At 49.5% G+C, this 19,704-nt stretch overlaps 2 protein-coding genes across 4 annotated transcripts in view; one reads left to right on the top strand and one right to left on the bottom strand.

Annotated features, from left to right (window-relative positions):
• armc2 (armadillo repeat containing 2) overlaps positions 1 to 19,704 on the top strand; it is a 42,148-nt gene that overhangs the window by 4,394 nt on the left and 18,050 nt on the right. For both annotated transcript variants that reach the window (XM_068343067.1, XM_068343068.1), the window contains exons 8-18: positions 73 to 257; positions 345 to 447; positions 549 to 760; positions 1,459 to 1,604; positions 1,875 to 1,974; positions 3,751 to 4,063; positions 4,616 to 4,738; positions 4,823 to 4,936; positions 5,021 to 5,153; positions 5,606 to 5,760; positions 5,845 to 5,992. In XM_068343067.1, the coding sequence (XP_068199168.1) occupies positions 73 to 257; positions 345 to 447; positions 549 to 760; positions 1,459 to 1,604; positions 1,875 to 1,974; positions 3,751 to 4,063; positions 4,616 to 4,738; positions 4,823 to 4,936; positions 5,021 to 5,153; positions 5,606 to 5,760; positions 5,845 to 5,992 (1,732 nt within the window). The remainder of the gene's footprint in view (positions 1 to 72; positions 258 to 344; positions 448 to 548; positions 761 to 1,458; positions 1,605 to 1,874; positions 1,975 to 3,750; positions 4,064 to 4,615; positions 4,739 to 4,822; positions 4,937 to 5,020; positions 5,154 to 5,605; positions 5,761 to 5,844; positions 5,993 to 19,704) is intronic.
• The window catches only part of sesn1 (sestrin 1), a 31,828-nt gene continuing 19,553 nt past the window's right edge, over positions 7,430 to 19,704 (bottom strand). The window contains exons 1-9 of one of the 2 annotated variants that reach the window (XM_068343070.1): positions 12,190 to 12,682; positions 11,582 to 11,647; positions 11,279 to 11,479; positions 11,003 to 11,185; positions 10,693 to 10,929; positions 10,361 to 10,615; positions 9,416 to 9,606; positions 9,188 to 9,332; positions 7,430 to 9,098 (exon numbers count right to left, since the gene is read on the bottom strand). In XM_068343070.1, the coding sequence (XP_068199171.1) occupies positions 9,012 to 9,098; positions 9,188 to 9,332; positions 9,416 to 9,606; positions 10,361 to 10,615; positions 10,693 to 10,929; positions 11,003 to 11,185; positions 11,279 to 11,479; positions 11,582 to 11,647; positions 12,190 to 12,279 (1,455 nt within the window). In that variant the 5' untranslated portion in view covers positions 12,280 to 12,682 and the 3' untranslated portion in view covers positions 7,430 to 9,011. Of the gene's footprint in view, positions 9,099 to 9,187; positions 9,333 to 9,415; positions 9,607 to 10,360; positions 10,616 to 10,692; positions 10,930 to 11,002; positions 11,186 to 11,278; positions 11,480 to 11,581; positions 11,648 to 12,189; positions 12,683 to 19,704 lie in introns of those variants that run through there. The other variant, XM_068343069.1, reaches the window with a different exon arrangement.

Genomic DNA, 19,704 nt, shown 5'->3' with positions numbered 1-19,704 from the left:
CTCTCTGTTAATATTTAACGTGTCGCCCTGAACTTGACATCATTTTGTTTTTTCTCCTTCCTGTTATTCCAGGAGGCTGCGAGGCATCGGCGCGGCGCCTGTGCGTTCTGTGCGACCGTCTCCACGGCGACCTGACAGACGCCGACCTCCTTGGCCGGCGCTGCGCCGGGAGGCCGCGGATCCTCCGAACGCTGCTCCGCCTCGCCGACCTCCGCTCGGCCCGCCTCCGCCTGTGCGTCGCCCGGCTCTGCTTCGCCGTGAGTCGCCCCCCCCAGGGGGGGTTCCGAGCGTCCGTTGCCGTGGTTACCGCCGAGCCGCTCTGATGCAGGTGTTTTCTGTTTCAGCTGGACATCTCCGGAAACGAGCTGCTCAGCGTCTGTAAGCTCGTCTTCGGCGTCAGCTGCGACGAAGGCAACGACTTCCTGTTTCAGGACGAGGCTCTGCTGGGTGAGGACGATGCTGAGTCAGCAACAGGACCGCTTCCCAGCATCCTTTGGGTTCCGATGCGTCTCCTCGGCGGCGTCAGACGATGTTTCCTCTGCTTCCAGACGCTCTGCTGGGCCTCTTGAGCGTGGAGGACGTGTCGACGCACGCCGCGGCTCTAGTTTACTGCGCCGGGACCCTGAAGTGTCTGTCGGCAAACGGCTCCTTCCTCAGACGCCTCCTGGACAAGAACTTCATCGGGTCGGCACGGAAACTCCTCCAGAGGCTCTGCTCAGCGGACGCCGCCGCCGCTAAAGCGGGTCAGGTTCTCCTCCAGGTGAGTCACGCCTCTAAAAAGCTTGAAATTATTGTTGGCGGATGGATACGACATCAGTGAGACCGGATCTCGTTGTCGTTGGTGGAGTAAAGACGTAGTTCGTGTGTTTTCGTGGCTTTTGTGTTTCTTTTTATTCTTTATCATCGTTTACATAACTTATATATAATTAATTATACACAGGTAAAGTCAGCGTTTCTATTAGTTGATAAAAATATGTTGTTTTTTTCGTAATATAGGGGTTTGGGGGCTTTTTCACAAGACTGGAACGGATTAAAATGGTTTTAGTCATTTTAAATGATTAAACTCGTACGTTAAACTAAAGTAGGCGTCAAAAAGTTTCTCCTGAATCCACAGACATGAAGAAAGTTCGCTGCTCCCTGAACTCCACGCCAGCATGGAGGAACGTTAAACGTTCTTCTTTTTTTTTTTTTTTGGTGGTCGATTTCACCACAGAAATGTTCTCGTTTCTGTCTGCTCTGTTTGCCGATCAACGATCTCCAGCGCTGGATTCCTGTTTCCCTCCTGTGAGAGGATGATTAATGTTCACACTGAATAGCTTCCGGTGGCGCCGCTGCTGGCGTCCAGCCAGCCATAATGAGCCTACGACCCACACACACACACATACACACACACACACACACATACTTACAGCCCTCACCCCTCTCTCTCTCTTTGTTCCTGACCTTTGACCCCTGCAGCTGACGGCGACCCTGAGGAACCTGGCCAACCTGCCTGAAGCTCGTCCGCTGTTCGTCTCTCTGTCGGTGATGTCAGAGCTGTGTGTGGTGCTGCGTGTTCACCGCCGCGACACACACGTGTGCACCAACGTGTCCAGGATACTCAGGTACTGCACCGCTAGTGATCACATGACTAGTGATCACATGACTAGGGATCACAAACCGAGCGGTTTCTGGTGGGAGTTTGATTTGTGGTGAAACGTGTTTTTGTTGTTGGTGTTTCACACACACACACACACACACACACACACACACACACACACACACACACACACACACACCCTCACCTCCCGACCCATCATCCTTACTGATTGATTGATTGTCTCCTCATCCAGCCGGAGCGATCGGTGATCGATTGGTTGTCCTGTCTCCCTCAGTAAACTCTCCTCTTACCCGGAGTGTCTCGCCGCTCTGGCCCAGACCCCCGACTGCTGCCGGCTATTTTTAGAGGTGCTAGACGAACACCACCAAAAGCAGGTGAGTCCTCCGATCTCGTCCCGTTCTGGTCCGCGCTCAACCACGAAACGAGCGCCCCCCAGTGATCGCGTCGCTCTGAGGCGTTTCACGGGACGTTGAGTCCATCTGCACATGGCGTTCACATGCGATCAGACGTGAATGCCTTGAAACAATGAAAGAAACAACAGACAGTCATGTGACCCAGGAAGGCTAACATGCTAACACCTTTAGCTTAACATAGCTCAGCTTTTAAAAGACGAGTTCAGTCTCCTGTAGTTGTCCAGGCCTCCATCGACATCAGGGCCTTTGCTTCTGACTCCGATTCGATGGAACTGTTCCTTTAAGTTGATTTGTGGCACACACACACACACACACACACACACACACACACACACGGGGCAGCGGTGTGTGTAACGAGCAGCTCGTACCGGGACAGCGCGTCCTGTACCCGTATCAATGTCATGTTGAGTTTATGGCAGAAAAGTGTGTTCTCGTTCCGTCTGCTCCGGGCGTGACCCGGCGCGGCGGCGTGACGCACAGCGTGTGTGTTCGGTGCCTTTCTTCCCGGTAAGTGTGTGAAACTCCCCGAACAGAGAGGATGTAGTTTCAGCCTCACAGCGACCAACACGACGATAAATATAGTCCCAGGTCCTGATGATCGTCTCCGACTCTTTAAGGCTGAAGAGGTCGAGGTTGTTGTGACCCCAGAGAACGTTTTCTGTTCTTATGACTTTTGACCTTCACACGACGCTGGAACACAAACATCCAGTTAAACAAGAAAGAGTTTAAACATTTAAAGAGCTTTTTGGATTAATGTTCATTTAATTTGTTTGATTTTTGAATTAAGTACAGAAACAACTTGACGTACGGTTTATGTGAGACACAACATCAGTGAGACCGTATCTTGTTCTTTACCATGTGTTGGTGGATGGATACGACATCAGTGAGACTGGATCTCGTTCTTTACCATGTGTTGGTGGATGGATACGACATCAGCGAGACCGCATCTCGTTCTTTACCGCGTGTTGGTGGATGGATACGACATCAGCGAGGCCGCATCTCGTTCTTTACCGCGTGTTGGCGGATGAATACAACATCAGCGAGACCGGATCTCGTTCTTTACCGAGTGTTGGCAGATGGATACGACATCAGTGAGACCGGATCTCGTTCTTTACCACGTGTTGGCGAATGGATACATCAGTGAGACCGGATCTCGTTCTTTACCGCATGTTGGTGGATGGATACGACATCAGTGAGACTGCATCTCGTTCTTTACCGCGTGTTGGCGGATGGATACACCAGTGAGACCGCATCTCGTTCTTTACCACGTGTTGGCGGATGGATACGACATCAGTGAGACTGCATCTCGTTCTTTACCGCATGTTGGCGGATGGATACAACATCAGTGAGACTGCATCTCGTTCTTTACCACGTGTTGGCGGATGGATACAACACCAGTGAGACCGCATCTCGTTCTTTACCACGTGTTGGCAGATGGATACAACATCAGTGAGACTGCATCTCGTTCTTTACCGCGTGTTGGCGGATGGATACAACATCAGTGAGACTGCATCTCGTTCTTTACCACGTGTTGGCGGATGGATACAACATCAGTGAGACCGCATCTCGTTCTCGTTGGTGGAGTAAAGACGTAACTCGTGTGTTCTCCTGACTTTTGTGTTTCTATACATTCTTTATTAATGTTTATGTAACTTATATATAATTGGTTATACACAGGTAAAGCCTGCGTTTCTATTGGTTGATAAATCAGGATGCGCCCCCCCCCTGCCCCCCCAGGACCTGGTCGTCCGTCTCCTCTTCATCCTGGGGAACCTGGCGGCTGACAGCGACGCGTCTCGCCTGCAGCTCTTCCTCAGCGACGGCTCCGTGGCGACGCTCCTCCGGCTGTACGACCGCTACCAGTGCAGAGCCCCGCCCCCTCAGGAAGACCCCCCTCCCCCCGGCGAGCCGCCGCCGCCTCGGGTGCGGGAGAACGAGGACGTGCTGGTGAAGCTGGTTCGGGTGCTGGCCAACATGAGCATCCATCCCACCGTCGGTCCACACCTGGCAACCGACGAGCGCTGCATCCAACTGCTGACGGAGACGCTGGGTGAGCGAACGCTGGCAGCTGATTGGCTCGTCACCCGTCTGACACGCGAAGGGTTAAAAATAGCTGTTAGCGTGAGAGTACCGTAAACATGAACCACTTCCTGTCTGCTGGGAACATCAGGACAGGTTGAACTGTTACAGGGAGACACACACACACACACACACACACACGTTAAACAAACAGAAAGGAGGTCAGTCTGGTGCAGCATCAGAACGTGGAGGCGAATGACAGGAAGTGACGTCAGAAACACGCCATCTGTCCTGACGGATGAACAACAACAGATAACGAGGCATCGGAGACGGCGGGACACGACAGTCAACATCTGCCGCCGGTATCTGGGAACACACACACACACACACACACACACACACACACACACACACACACACACTCGGGTCGGGTCATGTCGACCTCCGTACGCTGACGCGTCGTCTGAAGCTCAGATAAACGTTCACGATGACGCCACCGCCGCATCTCCACACCTAAAGCATGGTGGTTCCGCCTGATTGGTCGCCTAGGTAACCAGAAACATCCCATCCTCTCCTCGTCCAGAGCTCAGGTCGGTGTCGGCGAGCGAGGAGCTGATGGTGAACGCCGCTGCCGCCATCAACAACCTGTCGTACTACCAGGAGGAGAGCGCCGCGCTGCGACGCAGCCGGATCGCCGTCGCCGAGCGTGAGTCTGAGTCACACGGCTGAAGGTGACCAATGAGAGGAAAGCAGTGATGAAGTCACCCCCCCCCCTGTCTCCGCCCCCCAGTGATGATGAAGCTGCTGCTGAGCTCCAGTAGAGACGCCATGTTGGAGGCCGTGAGGGTTTATGGGAATCTGTCGCTGCACCAGGACGTACGGGGGTTCATCATGCAGCACGGGGGTACCACACACACACACACACACACCAGAGGTTACTCTGCTGCTCTGTCACCCCCCCTTTAACCCCACTGCCCCCCTCACTCAGTGCACCGGTTCATCGTGACGCTGCTCGACTCCAAAAGCGCTGACGTGTGCTTTTCAGCCTGTGGGGTCGTCACCAACCTGGCCGTGGACCCCCCCAACAGGAGGAGCCTCTCGCTGGAGGGGGCCGCTGTTAAGTAAGTGTTTGGTATCGATGTTCTATCTGACAAACACTTCTGGTTCATCTAGAGACGAGGAAGAGAACGCAGCGTCCATGACGAAGTGTCAGCTGCAACTTCAAAATCTGACAGCAGTACTTGAACAATCATTTCCTCCTCCCACACACACATACACACATACACACACACACATACACACATACACACACACACACACACATACACACACACACACACACACACACACAGACACACACACACACACACACACACACAGACACACACACACACACACACACACACACACACACACACACACACCTTTCTGATGTTGATCCAGTCAAGTAGACCTAAACCCACAAACCTGACAGTCATGTGAATTCTGTGTGTGTGTGTGTGTGTGTGTGTGTGTGTGTGTGTGTGTGTGTGTGTGTGTGTGTGTGTGTGTGTGTGTGTGTGTGTGCTGTCAGGCTTGTGGACTGTCTGAGGGACCTGGGAGCAGCTGATTGGCTGCTGGGGGGTCAGATCTGTCAGGCGCTGTGGAACCTGGGCGGCGGCGGCGGCGAGGCGCTGCTGGACAGACGGGGGAGGGCGTGTCTGCTCCGTGTCCTGGTGACGCTCTCAGGTCGGTAGGGGGTCCAGACGTAAGGGGGGGGGTCGGTAAACACAATGCTAACCCTCCTCATCCTGTCTTTAATTCCTCCCTCAGATGAAGACGAGGCTCTGAAGTGGGTGGAAAATGATGATTTGAGGGACTTCCACAAGGCATGCTGGGAGATGGAGTTCCTCCCTGCAGCTCAGAGACTGATGAAGACACTCCAGCCTCTGGAACGGACAGATGAGGAAGAGGAGTCCAGGTAGAAGCGTTAGCATTTCCCTACGTCCTCTAACTGTAACTCAGGAAGCTAAAGGTCGCGTAAAGGTCACAAATCTGACCAATGGATGACATTTACACACTTCCTGATTGAGCCGCGACTGTCAGCACAAGAGGAAGTGGAAATCCAGACGGTCGTCAGGCCGCAAAACTCAGGTTTAGAGACATTTAACTGTTAGCAGAACAGCTAACTTTAGCATAAAACACCCAAATGTGATTATCTGAGGGCTTTCCTGGTGACCTTAGCAGGAAGTGTGTGAATGCTAGTTGTTATCTAATGCTAGCTAGTGGATCTTTAATTATGCTGTCAAACTTGAAATTAAGCAGGAAGTGGCTGAATGCTAACATTAGCTGACTCAGCTAACGGGTTATCACGTTTTCTCTTTTGTCGTGTTTTAATCTCTGTAGCTAAAAGCTAAGGTGAGTTCATTAAACTACTGAAGAACCAACACTTTACATTTTCATGTTAAATTTGGATGAAGAATTAAAACAGAATGAACTTAAAATAAAACTTTAACTTATTTCAGTGACTTTAAGACTTTTTTTTGTTTAGAATAACAGAAAATATTTCATACAAGTTACTGAAGAGATGTTTAAAGCTCAGTATCTGAGGTTTTATCTTCACGTTTTTCTTGTGTTTTAAATGTCAACTCGATGCGCTTTATTCAAATAACATTTCTGGGTGTCTTCACAACGTGCAGCGATAATTTCTTACGAGCTTTTTTCTGTTCACACGTGTGTCTGAAGTTTCTTTACGTGACTTAACGACCTTGAACTGACCTCAGGAATTCGTTTATGGTGTCTGGAGTCATGTGACTTTGGAACATGTACATAATAAAACAAAGAAATGTAAAAACACTTTTTTTTTTGCTTCTCAACGCCTTTATTGTTACAGACCGTTACAGGCCGCGTTCACGAGTTACAACAATTTAAAATCACATCGTTTTTACATGGAAACAAATCAAAACCGGCACTGAATGGAAAAACCCTCTGAGAGCTGCACAACCGTGACCTTTGACCCCCCAAATGCACCGTTAGCCGAAGCTAACGGCTGACAATGTTGAACAGGTTGATATGCAGGACGTTTCCCGTTAGCGGGGGTAATGCGGTCTGTCCTCATCAGGTAGGCGAGGCAAGCACCGCCCCCAAAGACGACCTTTGACCTCGACCGACTTCCTGCTTCCAGCGAGTCTGAGAACAGTCGATGACATCAGCGGTGTGTTTGTGTACTTCGGACATGAGGTGATGGTGTGTGTTCATGATAGCATTCAGAGGCTCTCATCAGCACGGGGGTCGTTTGATTTGTGCGCCTGAACGTCTGAGGCGGGCGGTGACACTGATTGTGCTCCTCCTGGACGGCGTCCGAATCGCCGTCGCAAATAGCGAAACAGTTCAGAAAACTACCAATGATGCACGACAATTCAATATCATAGTTTATTTTTTGCTTCTTTTTCATAGATTTTCGTATTAAAAAAAACAAAAAAAGTGTCAGTAACTGACGTCAGTCAGAAGTTTGAAAAACAAAAACAAACCCTTCCTCTCAAACCTTCTTTCACGTGTACCATTTCTCTATCGCCACCCTTCCTCTTCTTCATCGGGATCTTTCTCTCGGCCCCGCCCTCAGAAGAATGCAGTACTTAACTGGTTTAGTAAACACAAACAACGGAGGTCCGCCTCCATTGGACAAAAAAAACAAACAAAAACAAGCTACTTTGCACTGGTTAGATTCCCCCCCAGCTGGGGAATAAAAGCGCAGCTACAACCTTTTTTCTGCTCACCAAGGAGCACTTCTTTAAATGTTTTCTAGAGAAAAAACAGAAGAGGTATTTATTTACTGGTAAAATTCACAATCCAAAGCTTCCAAAGCGTTAGCGCCACCAGGTGGCCGGGATCAGCGGAAGACAGATAAAAGGTGTGGGGTTTTTTTTGGGGGGGGGCAACCGGAAGCAGATCCCTCCTGGAAAACCTGGCGTCTAACTTTCTTTATGATTAGCTTTTTTTTTGTTTTTGTTTTTTAACACATTACCAGAAATAATAAAGACATCATCATCATCATCGTCATCGTCATCGTCAACAACAAATGATAAAGTCACAAACAGCTACAGCAGAAGCAGGAAGTCTTTCCTTCAAAGTTCTTCGCTTTTTTTTTTTTTTGACACGTTTTTTTTCCTTTTTCCATATTTTTGTGAACATTTGCACAAAACATCCGCACCTCCGTCGTCATGACGATCATCCACACAGTCAAACTCAAAAAAAAGGGGCTCAGACAGTGTTCTTTGAGTTTCTCTCTGCTTTCACACTCTTGGATTAGCTTACATTGACATTAAGAGTTGGTTTGGGGAGGGGGGGGGTAATGCAGTGGATTTCGAATAGATAGGAGCTTAGTGAGGGGGTGGTTGGGGGGGGTAACGGAGGTTTGGGGATCAATATGACCCCCCTGAATACAACACGGGAGCAGCAGCATCAGCACGTATGCACACTGTGCTGGATAGTTCAGGCACACGTAAATTAAAAAAAAAAGAATGCTTCCATCTCTAATCCCACCCGACATCCCATAATACAAAATGAAATTTAAAAAAAAAAAAAAAAAAAAAGGTGTTACAGAAACAAAAACAGTGATGAAGAATCAGTGCAGACGCTTTCTGTGCTGCACAGCTTTCTGGGGGGATTGTCGGGGGTCTTCACTCAACCAGGAGACAAGTGGCATTGCATGATGGGATACCGAGTCCCTGATGTGCCGGCCCTCTACTGGTCGGCGTCGGTACTGCAGGCAGACGCCGGTTAATCCACGTGGGGTTTGTGACGACGTCCCCTCGGCGGGTCTTTTTGTTCTGATCCTCTTCACCTCCGTCCGACCCGTTCCGTCATAAGCCACGCCTCCTCGTGTCACTTCCCCCCTCCCTCCCACTTGTGATTTTTTTTTTTTTGTCTTAAAGTGTCCCATAATGAACAACAACAACAACGACAGTAAAAAGACGATGATCAAAACGCCAAAAAGCACTTCATGTCATGTAGCGGGTGATCGCTCTCAGAGCGTATAACAGTTCTGCTTGCATTCGCGCTTCCATGAGAAGCAGATTAACGTGGACCTGGGGGGGAGAAACGGGAGATGACCAGCGATTAGAGACGGAACGGGTTTGAGGAACCGCCGCAGAGAGAGAGATAGAGAGAGGCTCACCTTCTCGGAGTGCTGGAACTGCCTCCAGAAGCTCTCATACATTCGTTTGGTGGTCTTCTCAGGGCTGCACACCATGGTCTTGATGTAGATCTTGAAGCTGCGGTCCAGGAGCTGGTTGATCTCCCCGTAGTCGTAGTCGTCATACCTGAAGGAAGGAGGCGGCGTTAGGGAACGGAAGCGGCGACGGAGCCGAACGCGAACCCCAACGCGAACCTGAACCCGTCTGACCTGATGCCGAACATGCAGTGGATGTAGTTCCAGATGGCGCGGCGCAGCATGCTGGTGTCCACGTCCTTGTGCGTCGCCATGGTGTTGTAGGTGAGGTTGTACGCCATCTGGAACTTCTCATCCAGCATCTGGCCCACGTCCGGGTAGAGCCTGTTGACCAGGGAGAAGCCGTGATCCTCCCAGCTGTAGTCCTGCAGTAGGGAGAGAGAGAGGAAAGGGTTAATGGCTCCAGTGTGACCTCATCACCAGTCGCCATCCAGATCTGGAGTCGCGTTTACAGACGAGTCACGATCCAGGTCTGCTTTCTACAACTTCAGAACACGTCAGATAGGTTCTTCTGCTTCGGCTTCCGTAACTCCGCCCATTTCTGGACTCTTTACTCCCAAATTTAGAGCAGAACACGTTTAGAGCGTCGCTACGTTTTAGGTCTGGTTATGGAACACAACACATTAGCATGTTGCTTCAGCGTTGCTACGTTTCAGGACTGTTGGCATGTTGCTTTAGAGTCGCTGCGTTTCAGGTCTGGTTATGAACAGAACACGTTAGCATGTTGTTTCAGCTGTGGTCATGAAGCGGCTCCTGCCCGTCTGAAGCGGCTCCAGGGTTATGTAACTGATTTACGACGGATCGCTCCGATCTGTTTTCACCCGCTGGTCTTTGGAGTCTGGACCGACCAGCCGGAGGAGATCAGACGGGTTTACTCCACTTCCTCCTTTAAATCCTCCTTAATGGGATTCTTTCCCAGAATTCCTTTCTGCTGGAATGCTCAAGTTTTAATCTTTGATTCAGATTTATTACGATTGAAAAAATTCTGACATTAAGACGTAATTCTACCTTCATCATCCGGTGAACTTCCTGTTTTTGCGTCTTCGGAAACGACTCGTTTTGAAAAGCGCAGCATCAATAAATAAATTATTCATGGGGGGGGCGGGGTTTGAGTCCTACCTGCACCCTGAAGGTGGGAACGTGTTCGCCCCTCCTGGAGAAGTCTTTGTAGCCGTAGCTCGGGTCCTCGAAGTGTCGCGAGACGTCTCTGGACGGGACGCCGTCGTCTTCATCGGCCGTCACCACCAGCATGCTCTCGGTCTTCTCCCGCTCGAAGCGCGTCGCCATCTCCTCCTGGTCCGCCTCCTCGTCGTCGCGACACTCCTGCAGCTGCTTCATGCGCTCCATCAACACCTCCACCTCCCCGCACACGTCCTGCGAGGCACAGGCGCCGTTAGCGGGACGCTAGCCGTTAGCGTTGCCCTCCCATCTTCTCCTTTACGGAGGCTCACCTGGTCGCCGAGCAGATCGTCGTGGTGATTGGCGTGCCCGTTGCCGTTGGCGATGTCGCAGACGCAGTACTGGCTGAGGGAGGGGGGCCTGAAGGTGTGGCCCCCCTCGCAGTGGATGTCGGGCGTGATGCCGCAGCCGAAGGTGAAGGAGGCGAGGGAGTGGTAGTGGGTGAGGAGCACCACGGCGTGGATGAGCTCGGCGAGCGACCAGCTGTGCTCCTCCGCCTTCAGGAGACACTGTAAGGGGGGGGGTTAAAGGTCAGCCTGGAGCCCAACAACGACTGATACCCCTCCTGCTCCTCTTCCTCACCTCAATGTGCTCCTTGGTGAGCAGCCATGGCCGGTGGGCCAGGATCTTGTTGAGCTCCCCGAGCTGCTGCAGCTTCCGGGGGGCGTCGCTCAGCCCGTTCAGCCACTTGGGGTCGCCCCCCACCTGGAGGAAGTCGTTGACGTGCAGGTTGACCAGGTAGGAGCACTGGTGGCGCGCCGCCGCCTGCGGGATCGGGGGGAGAACGCCGTTAGAACCGCGACACACAACCGTCAAACCTGTGTCTGGAGGGGTCTGGGGGGGGGGGCGAGGTCGCACCATGATGCCGATGTAGTGGCGGTAGTGCAGAGACAGCGGCCCGTCCATCTGCAGCAGGTAGTGCTGCGTCCGCAGGAAGCTCTCCAGGTACTGCGGGTGGAAGCCCATCACCACCGAGATGTTGTCAAGGCGACCGAGGGCGGCGAACGCATCCTCCAGGATGGACTGGGTTCTGGTGTCCACTTTACTGACCTTCAGGATCTGACAGGAACAACAAAAAGGGTGGTCCGGGTCAGGGCTCAGCGCCCCAGGTGTTTGGAACGCGGCCCGGATGATCTTAGGAGGAGGGAAACGGGATCCTACCTCTTTCTCAGGGATGAATCTGCTCGGTCCGTTTCCTAAGGGTCTCGGGATCCGCACCCCCAAATCCTGTGAGAGGAGAAAAAAAATAAGAAGAGGAGGGTGAGGAAGAGGGGGGGGCGTTTGGATGCGCAGGAAAAATCAGATCCGACAGATTTTAAGGTGAAGAAGCATCAGAAATAACCGCGATGGAAACGTTTCTCCTGCCTCCACTGCGTCCGGTAACTTTCCGCTGCATGTCTCGACATGTCCCCCCCCACCCCCCCACAACACTCCTCTTCCTCCCCCATCTTCCTCCTTTTCAGCGGACACACAAAGAAAAAAAAAAAAAAACCCGGACAGGATGAATGAAAGGCAAACGATCCTGAAATCACACCTGTCTTTGAACGCATCACTTTTATCCCCCCCCCCCCATTGGGAGAAGGTGAGCAAACCAAACGCACCCTTTGGTGACTCCGCAGCCGGACGGGGTTGGAAAACAAGCAGCACTAATAAATAAAAAAACATTTAAAATAATAACATAACCGCGGATTGACCGATGCGCTCTGGGGTAGGACCGGACCCAGAACCGGACCCAGAACCGGACCCCGGACCCCCCCCCCCCCCCTTACCTTCTTGCTCAGCCGCTCACAATGGCTGCAGATCTTTAACAGGTAAGAATTATCCTCCACGCTTTTCCTCGGAGCCACGGCGAGCCTCATGACGCGTCCTCTGGTCGCGTTCGGTTATGTGTGGCGTAAAAACAGAAGAAAAGAAAAGAAAGCAGGACGCGTCCCCCCCCCTTTTGCCCTCCCCACTGACGGACCGGCCGATCGTCTCTTTGTTCCTCGGAGGCGCTGAGGGGAATAGAAAGCGCTCCGGCAGTCAGCTGTTCGCAGCCCCCCAGCAGGAATACGGAGCGCTCCGCTCCGACATTCGGTACATAAAGTCGGGGCGGGTTTGACGGACGTGCGCCGCAGCCACACGCGACACGAAAACAGCCTCCGGCCAGCCAATGGCAGCGCGGGGGAGGCGGGGCTAAGGCGGGAAGGAGGAGGGGATACAGGGTCGTAAACGTGAGCAGAGAGAACAATCATCCCTCTAAGAAAACATCACTTCTTCTTTTGCCCCCCCCCCCATCACCTCCCCCCCATCCTGATTTAATCATCAAGCAAAATAAAGCAACCACTGAGCTCTACTTTGTCCTATCAATACCTGATCAATAGTTCACTCCATCCTGCAGGAGGATGGATCAGTCAGGATTTGCATGGAGTGAAAACAACAAAGCTGCAGAGGGAGGAGGAGGAGGAGGAGGAGGAGGAGGAAGGAGATCAGCATCAGCAGGAGGAGATGGATAGCTGCAACAACACCGGCCCTCCAGTCGCCTTGGTTTGGCAGCGCGGCCTATCAGATGGCAGATAGCAGCCTCCCTGCACCAATCAGCCGCGGCTGAGAGCCCAGATAAGGAGGCAGCGCTTATGGCTTTGTTTATCCCGGCTGCACAATAACACACTCACTGCGAAATGGATCACTGGAATCACCACCGCCGCCGATCCAAAGTCACTAATAGCACAGAAAATAGAGGGAAACATCTTCTGTATGCTCCGGAATGAAAATCACCCCAGAGAAGTTTCCCTGGATTCTAAAACAAGTTAAAGTTTCAAATAATTTGAGCCAAATCGCGCAAAAACGACGGAAACGGAAGGGTTGTGGATGTGGAACCATTAGTGTTTTATTTTGAAAAGATGCGCTGCCAACGACTGGTTCAGAATGTGTGTGTCAGGATTATCTAATCTCACAAAATTTCCCATTTGAAGGCAGATTTTTTTTAAAAACACAACGAAAAGCTTTTCTGTTACAGAAACGGGGTTTGAACTCCCAGCTAGCAGCAGCTAGCGGCTAATTCAGGAAGCGTGGTGTGACAGGAATGGAATGGGACTGTGTTGAAATTAATTTAGAAGAAGAGAAGAAGAAAGTCCACTTTAATAATCCCAATTCTTACCATTTTTCCACTTTAGCGGGTCACGGGGGTTGCCGGAGCCTATCCCGGCGTACTTAGGGGCGTGAGACGTCATGAAGTTATGCACATTTAAATAAATATTATTGAAGTTATATTACATTATTTTTCTGATATGTCCGCGTTTTCAATAATTACGGTTTGGAGGAGGAGGAATAAACTTTCGGACGCCGACTCATCGTCCAGCTTTGACCAGGAAGCGACGAGTCGCGCTCCACAGCTGATAACCCTATAGCGCAGTATTCAGCAGGTTCATTGTGTGGACTACCCCACCCCCACCCCTTCCCCGGTCCCTCTCCTGATATCACAGCGTGAAGCGAGGGGTAAACATGCCCCCCAGGGCTGGAGTCAGCACTCCCGGGGGCTGCTGGGAGCCCCATGGCTCAGCAAAGCGGCAGAAGAGGCTGGTCAGCTATCGGGCCAAAGCTTTTCATGTCAAAGCGCTTAGGCCTCGCGGCCGGGAGCCAAACACCATTGTCAGCGTCGGGGTTGTGTTCAGCGGCGACGCTCTGAGGCTTTACTGTCCTCGCATCAGGAGCATCCGATCGAACGCCATCTTGGACGGCGAGCACAAAAGTAGAAAAACAAATTGTTCGTGTCGTGAAAACTTCCAGAACTTCTATTATTTCTGTTTTCTTATCTGATTCTGAATGATGTTTTGTTCTAATTGAGTGGAATCTCTCCTCCATGCTTGTGGAGATGCTTGCCTCGGTCACATGACTACCTTCCTAAAGGGGCCGCTAACACAGAATACATTACCGCTAAACTGAAAGAAACATTAGCGCAATGCTACGAGGATGCTGCTAATGAAGTTGGAGCAAACTAGATTCAGAGACTGGTGCATTACGGGGAACGTAAAGGATGTTGTTTGTTGTTTGCGTGATGAAGTCCGGTCATGTTACGTGTCGGACCCCATTCCATTGCGAAACCTGAGCGTGTCCCGTTTGTTCGGCGTAAACAAACGTATAGCGGGCTGCTTCGATGTTACACAACGTCCAGTGGAAGGAACGCTGGTGGACCTTGAGTTTATTTGTTTTGTCCGTCTTCAGGCGGGTGTGTCCGACGCGTCAGTAATTTATCTCCTGCATTGACACGCTTCCAGATACACGACGAAATGTTTGACTTCAATACATTCCACATTCTTCTGCAGCACGTAAACATTGTTTGAAGCCAGTTCAGAACCGGTGTGACATTAGAAACCACACGGCCGGTGTCGCCACTGCAAACACGCTACGTCCGGTCACGCTTCAGTGAGCGAGCACGTCATACGTTGGTCACTCGTTGGTGTGTTCTTGTGACTTTGGCGTTTCTTTTCAGTCTTTATCATTTTTACGTGGATTATATATAATTAGTTATACACGAAGTCTGAATATTGGTTGATAAAAATGTTTTTTTGTAATTTAGGGTATTTTTTTACGGGGCTGGAACGGATTAAACCCGTATCTCGAGGTTCTACTCTCTCACACTGGTGATAAATACCTTCTAGTGTCACATCAAGGATTCCTCTCATTGAGTTTGCTCCTGATGACTAATGTTAGCATCAGGCTGGTCTTTATTAGCCACCAGTGTTTGTTACCAAGGTAGAAAAAAAAAAAAAATTATCACAGTTTGATTTGGTGCTGCTGTTCTTTGCTGAGGCCTGCAAGTACGTGTGAATCATCCACCCACAAAACTAATTATTTTCTCTGATTCAACACACCTGCACGGACATCTCCCTCCACCTCCGCCCGTCACAGACGTCGGTCCAACGGATGAGAGTTCTCTCAAAATTTACTTTAATAACTTGAGAAGACGTCATGCAAAAGTCTCAGCTTCTAAAATATTTTTTCAGTCTGATTAAACTCTAAAATTATTTCACTATATAGACCTGGATGTGTGGAACAATGCAGGACATTTATTAGCATCTAGTTAGCATCTAATTTCTGTCGTGATTTATGTAATTAACACTTTCCTCATTTATATTTTCCCTGTTAATAAACTAGACTATAGTTTTACAGCGGCTAGCTGGGTTTACATGGAGACTGAATAAATCTTTTCTTTAATGACCCATTTCCATCAAATCAACAAAAACAATTAAGTTGACTTTTTGTACAACCGTTAGCATTCCGCTCCAGTAACGGTTGATTAATCAATCTTTTACGGCTAGTAATGAGGATAGACGCTGGTTATTGCACCAAGTTGTTGCCCAATCTGGAACGACTTATTCCGATGGGATCTGTGGACTGAGTTTGTTTTTCCTGTTTGTTGTGGACCGGATTTTAACAAGTTCAAACCAATAAAAGTTAATCATGTTAAAAGAGGAAGCCGTCCGAGGCGTGAACTCCCGTTAAAAACTGTGGGATGTTCAACAAGTTGGTGGAAGTCCACCGGAGCAGCGCTAACACAACCCGTGAGTGCAGAGAGGAGAGCCGGAAAGTCTCACAGGCCTAGCAACAGGCGTCCACCAATCACGGAGCAGAACAACAGTTGCAGGAACCAATCAGCTCGGCTCTGTCTCTGCTTCTCTTGTTCCTCTGCCAAAAAAAAAAAAAAATGAGAGGAGAAAAACTTGTGTGGGGGTTTGAAGTTCACTGGTCTGTTACATAGAAAGTAATTCAGATCTGTTCACAACTTTTGTCCTGTTTGACTTTCTCTGACAAAAACAGGGCAGAACTAATTTCTCCAAAGTTCACAGCAAACACAAAAAAAATCACGTGGTTCAACTTAGCCCCCCGGGGGCTAACGACAGAAACTCCAGCAAAACAACCAGAGACGTTTGTTTGAACAGATCAAACCTGCAGTGGTTGTTTCAGACGCTAAACGAATAAAGCAACAAAATTAGAATGGTTTGAAGGAGTGGCGACTGTCGAGGGTGTCCCCTGCCCACTCCTCACCCACCGCTAAGCATTTAACTGGGCAGATTGGAGGCTTAACCCTTACCTGTCTAGGTGAGCTGCTACAGCCTCTAAACCTGTTGACCTCAAGCAACAGAGCGAGACGTGAAGGTGTCTTTCTGTGTACGAGGTAAAAAGTCTTTCAGAGAGGTCGTACCGCTGCGGAAGAAGTAATGGCGCCACCTCTAAGTTGATGTAGACCGAGTGAAACGATCTGCAGCTTGAGGTCCGGGATCGGACACTCCACTTGTTGTGAAAGCGAGCGTGACCAATTGAGGCGAGGATATAGACGTGGAGTAGCAGTTAGCAGATAACGCACATAAAAGGCTAACTACCCAAAAGATGTCAAACGTCATCCAACAGTCTGTGTTGGTTCTCAGTTGTCCAGGTCATGGTTCTCCAAAGCTGTTCAAATCAACCCACTGGACTTTCGGAAAGTGTCTTGAAGACGTTTCGCCTCTGATTCAAGAGGCTTTTTCAGTTCTCGTGAACTAAAGAAGTTCACGAGATTGACTCAAAACAGGTTTGGATGTTTCATCCAATAGCGATGCTGAACAATCGGTTGTGTTTCGTGGTTTGACACGTCTGTGGTCACGGTATCTAGCAGCGTCGCACTGTTTCATCGTTGCCGTGTTCTTTCGGCCCGATGTGGGAGCAAACCGGACCAGGGTCAGGCTTTTTGACCCTCTTTACACAACCCCTGGTCCCTTTTCTTCTTTTCCCAGTCGTCTCCTCTCTGATCTGTGTATATTCTGGCAGGCTATCAGAGCGTCGCAGTCTCGCCAAGCGCCGACTTTCCTGAGAGGAGAGGCGTGCCCCTACCCCCACCCCCCCAAGACCAGCAGGTCCTGGACCAGCACAGGGAGGAAGCAGCGTTCCCTGGATTCTGTGAAACGCAGAGGAACTGAAGAGAACTCTGAGGGAACATGGGGGGGAAACCAAAGAAAGAGGGGAAAGATAACCTCTGCTTTACGACTGAACGAGTCCCTAAATAATCTGTTGGTCCTGTAGGCTACAATCCCACAGAAAGGCCTTGCTCGGCAGGGTCTTTCTGCACGTGAGGAAGGGCGAGTTCCCGGGGATGTTATTCTAACAGGGAGAGGGCAGCTGTCACAATACGACCCACTGCAACAGAAAGGATCCCAAAGAAAAACAGCGAATACCAAACGCTCTCCTGCTATCTTTAGGCCGATAGCACCACCAGAAATCAATGAACAACTCTCTGCTTTGCGTCACCTGCCCTCTTTTTCTCACTAAACCGTGTTCCTGTAAAGACTTTACCCAACGGAAAACACACAAATGAATCAACAGAAAGTTAGAACCGTGTGGGTAGGCTTTGTGAAAGTCAGGCTAACAACTGTGACTCCAACAGCCCCAAAAAAAACAGCCTCTCTGCTCCGACTGCTGGCATGAACAGCTGTTTTCTCTCTTTGACAAGAACTCGGCTCTGCTGAGTGAGCAAAAAAAAAAAAAGGCTCATGTCAACGGGACGCCGGCCAGAAAGCTGTTGATGGTCGGCCTTGAGATTCTCAATAGACGCTAGGATCGTCAGGACGTTCAGAAAAGAGATGATTCATTCCCAAACAAGCCAATAAAGATCAGGGTCGTAAAAGCCACTGGTGACGAGTCGTAAAGGAATAAAAACGGATTCGGTGGCTGATGAGTCCAACCAGGTTTAATCATTTCCATTTTGCTGCTGAAGTACAAGAGTTCATGAGGTTTTCTTTACAAAACTATGAAATCTGTGGACTTGTGCCCCCTGGTTAGGGACGGTTTCACTTCTGCCCCCTTTCACCCAATCTATCTATTTAAAGACTCTGACACCAGGAAGCGATGCGATCCAATCATTTGCTCTCGGAACCGTTTTCTCCGTGTCGTGTTCCTTCATCAATAGGCAATGAGAGCCGGTGCTGAATGGTAGAACTTGAACGACTGAGACGTCGGGGCGACCGGCCCATCAATGATTCATCGTTTATTAATGTCTGTCTGATTAGCTGGAAACTTGATCGTCTTCGCTCAGAAAACATTTACAGTAATTTAAGGGGTTCGTGCCACGTTTTGATGTTAAACGCCAAGCACGAAGGTGGAAATCTTTTTCCATTCTCCATATTCTAAATCCTCTTTAATACCGCTAGAATAAAAAATAAAACTGTGAAATAACAGGTCCCTGATTTATTGTGGACAGAAGCCGTCTTCTCATTTTCTCTTATTTAAATTGTAACCACTGATTTCTGTCTTTATGACTACAATAGCGATTTTATTAGCTTATTTTCTAGCTAATTTGCTAGCAGTAAGTCCTTGACTTAGTCGTTGTTTTATGAGAAACTTGATTTGATGGTTAAAGAAATAACTGACATTTTTAACGTCTATTATCGCCAAACGATGGAAGCTATAATGCTATGTAGCTGCAATAGAAGGACAGACATGCTAATGTTAGCCGCTACTACTCACATGTTTTGTCATGAAGGGGTTCTTTTTCGTTTTTACACTTAAGTATGAAATATTCCTTTACCGTGAATATTAGTGTGAATGTTAGCTAGGTGTTGTTGTTTTTTTTGCTTTCCATCGCTGTAGAACCACATGAGCGATGTGGGCGGAGCTTGGCTGGCTTAGCCTCGCTAGCCTTGAGGGATTTTAGTGACAAAGCAACATGCCTCATACCTCAAGTGAATCTCATTTGGTTTCCAACTGTTATTGCGTCACTTCCTGTCAAACAAAAGTAAAGTAAGTATATTTAACAAACGGTTTAATGTTTTACGTCCTGATCGATCGCGTTTCCATAAATACAACTTACGAGGAACCCTACCGGCTGGGGTCAAAGGTCGGTGAGCTAAGTCTGAGTAACGATACGCGTATGAGTTTCCCGATGGAGTGAAGTTTGCAGATTGTTGCTATGGAATGTTTTCTTTGCACCAGATTTCCACTTTATGCAAACACAATGTGTGCAAACACACCACTGCGTCGCGCACGTTCAGGCTTGTTGTTCTGGTTGGACTCTGCCCATCCAGTTCCTCAAATACGAACCGAAGCACATGACATGAGGTCACGGGTCTGAAGCAACACAACAACACTGGAATTAGCAGAAAATGCTGAGCTCGGCATATTATGTTTCGGTCCTAAAATATAAATAAATCCCCACATCAACCACAGCTTGCTGTTGTGTGTGTATATAGTAATTTAAGTCAGCTGAAATTCTTGTATACAGTGCACCCTTGTTCTTTACAGTTAATGCATTCCAGGAACCACACGCGATTAAC

Source organism: Antennarius striatus, chromosome 19, assembly GCF_040054535.1.
Source record: "Antennarius striatus isolate MH-2024 chromosome 19, ASM4005453v1, whole genome shotgun sequence".
NCBI lineage: Eukaryota > Metazoa > Chordata > Actinopteri > Lophiiformes > Antennariidae > Antennarius > Antennarius striatus.
Note: the sequence above shows the minus strand (reverse complement) of the source record. Positions and strands in the feature narration are given on the sequence as shown.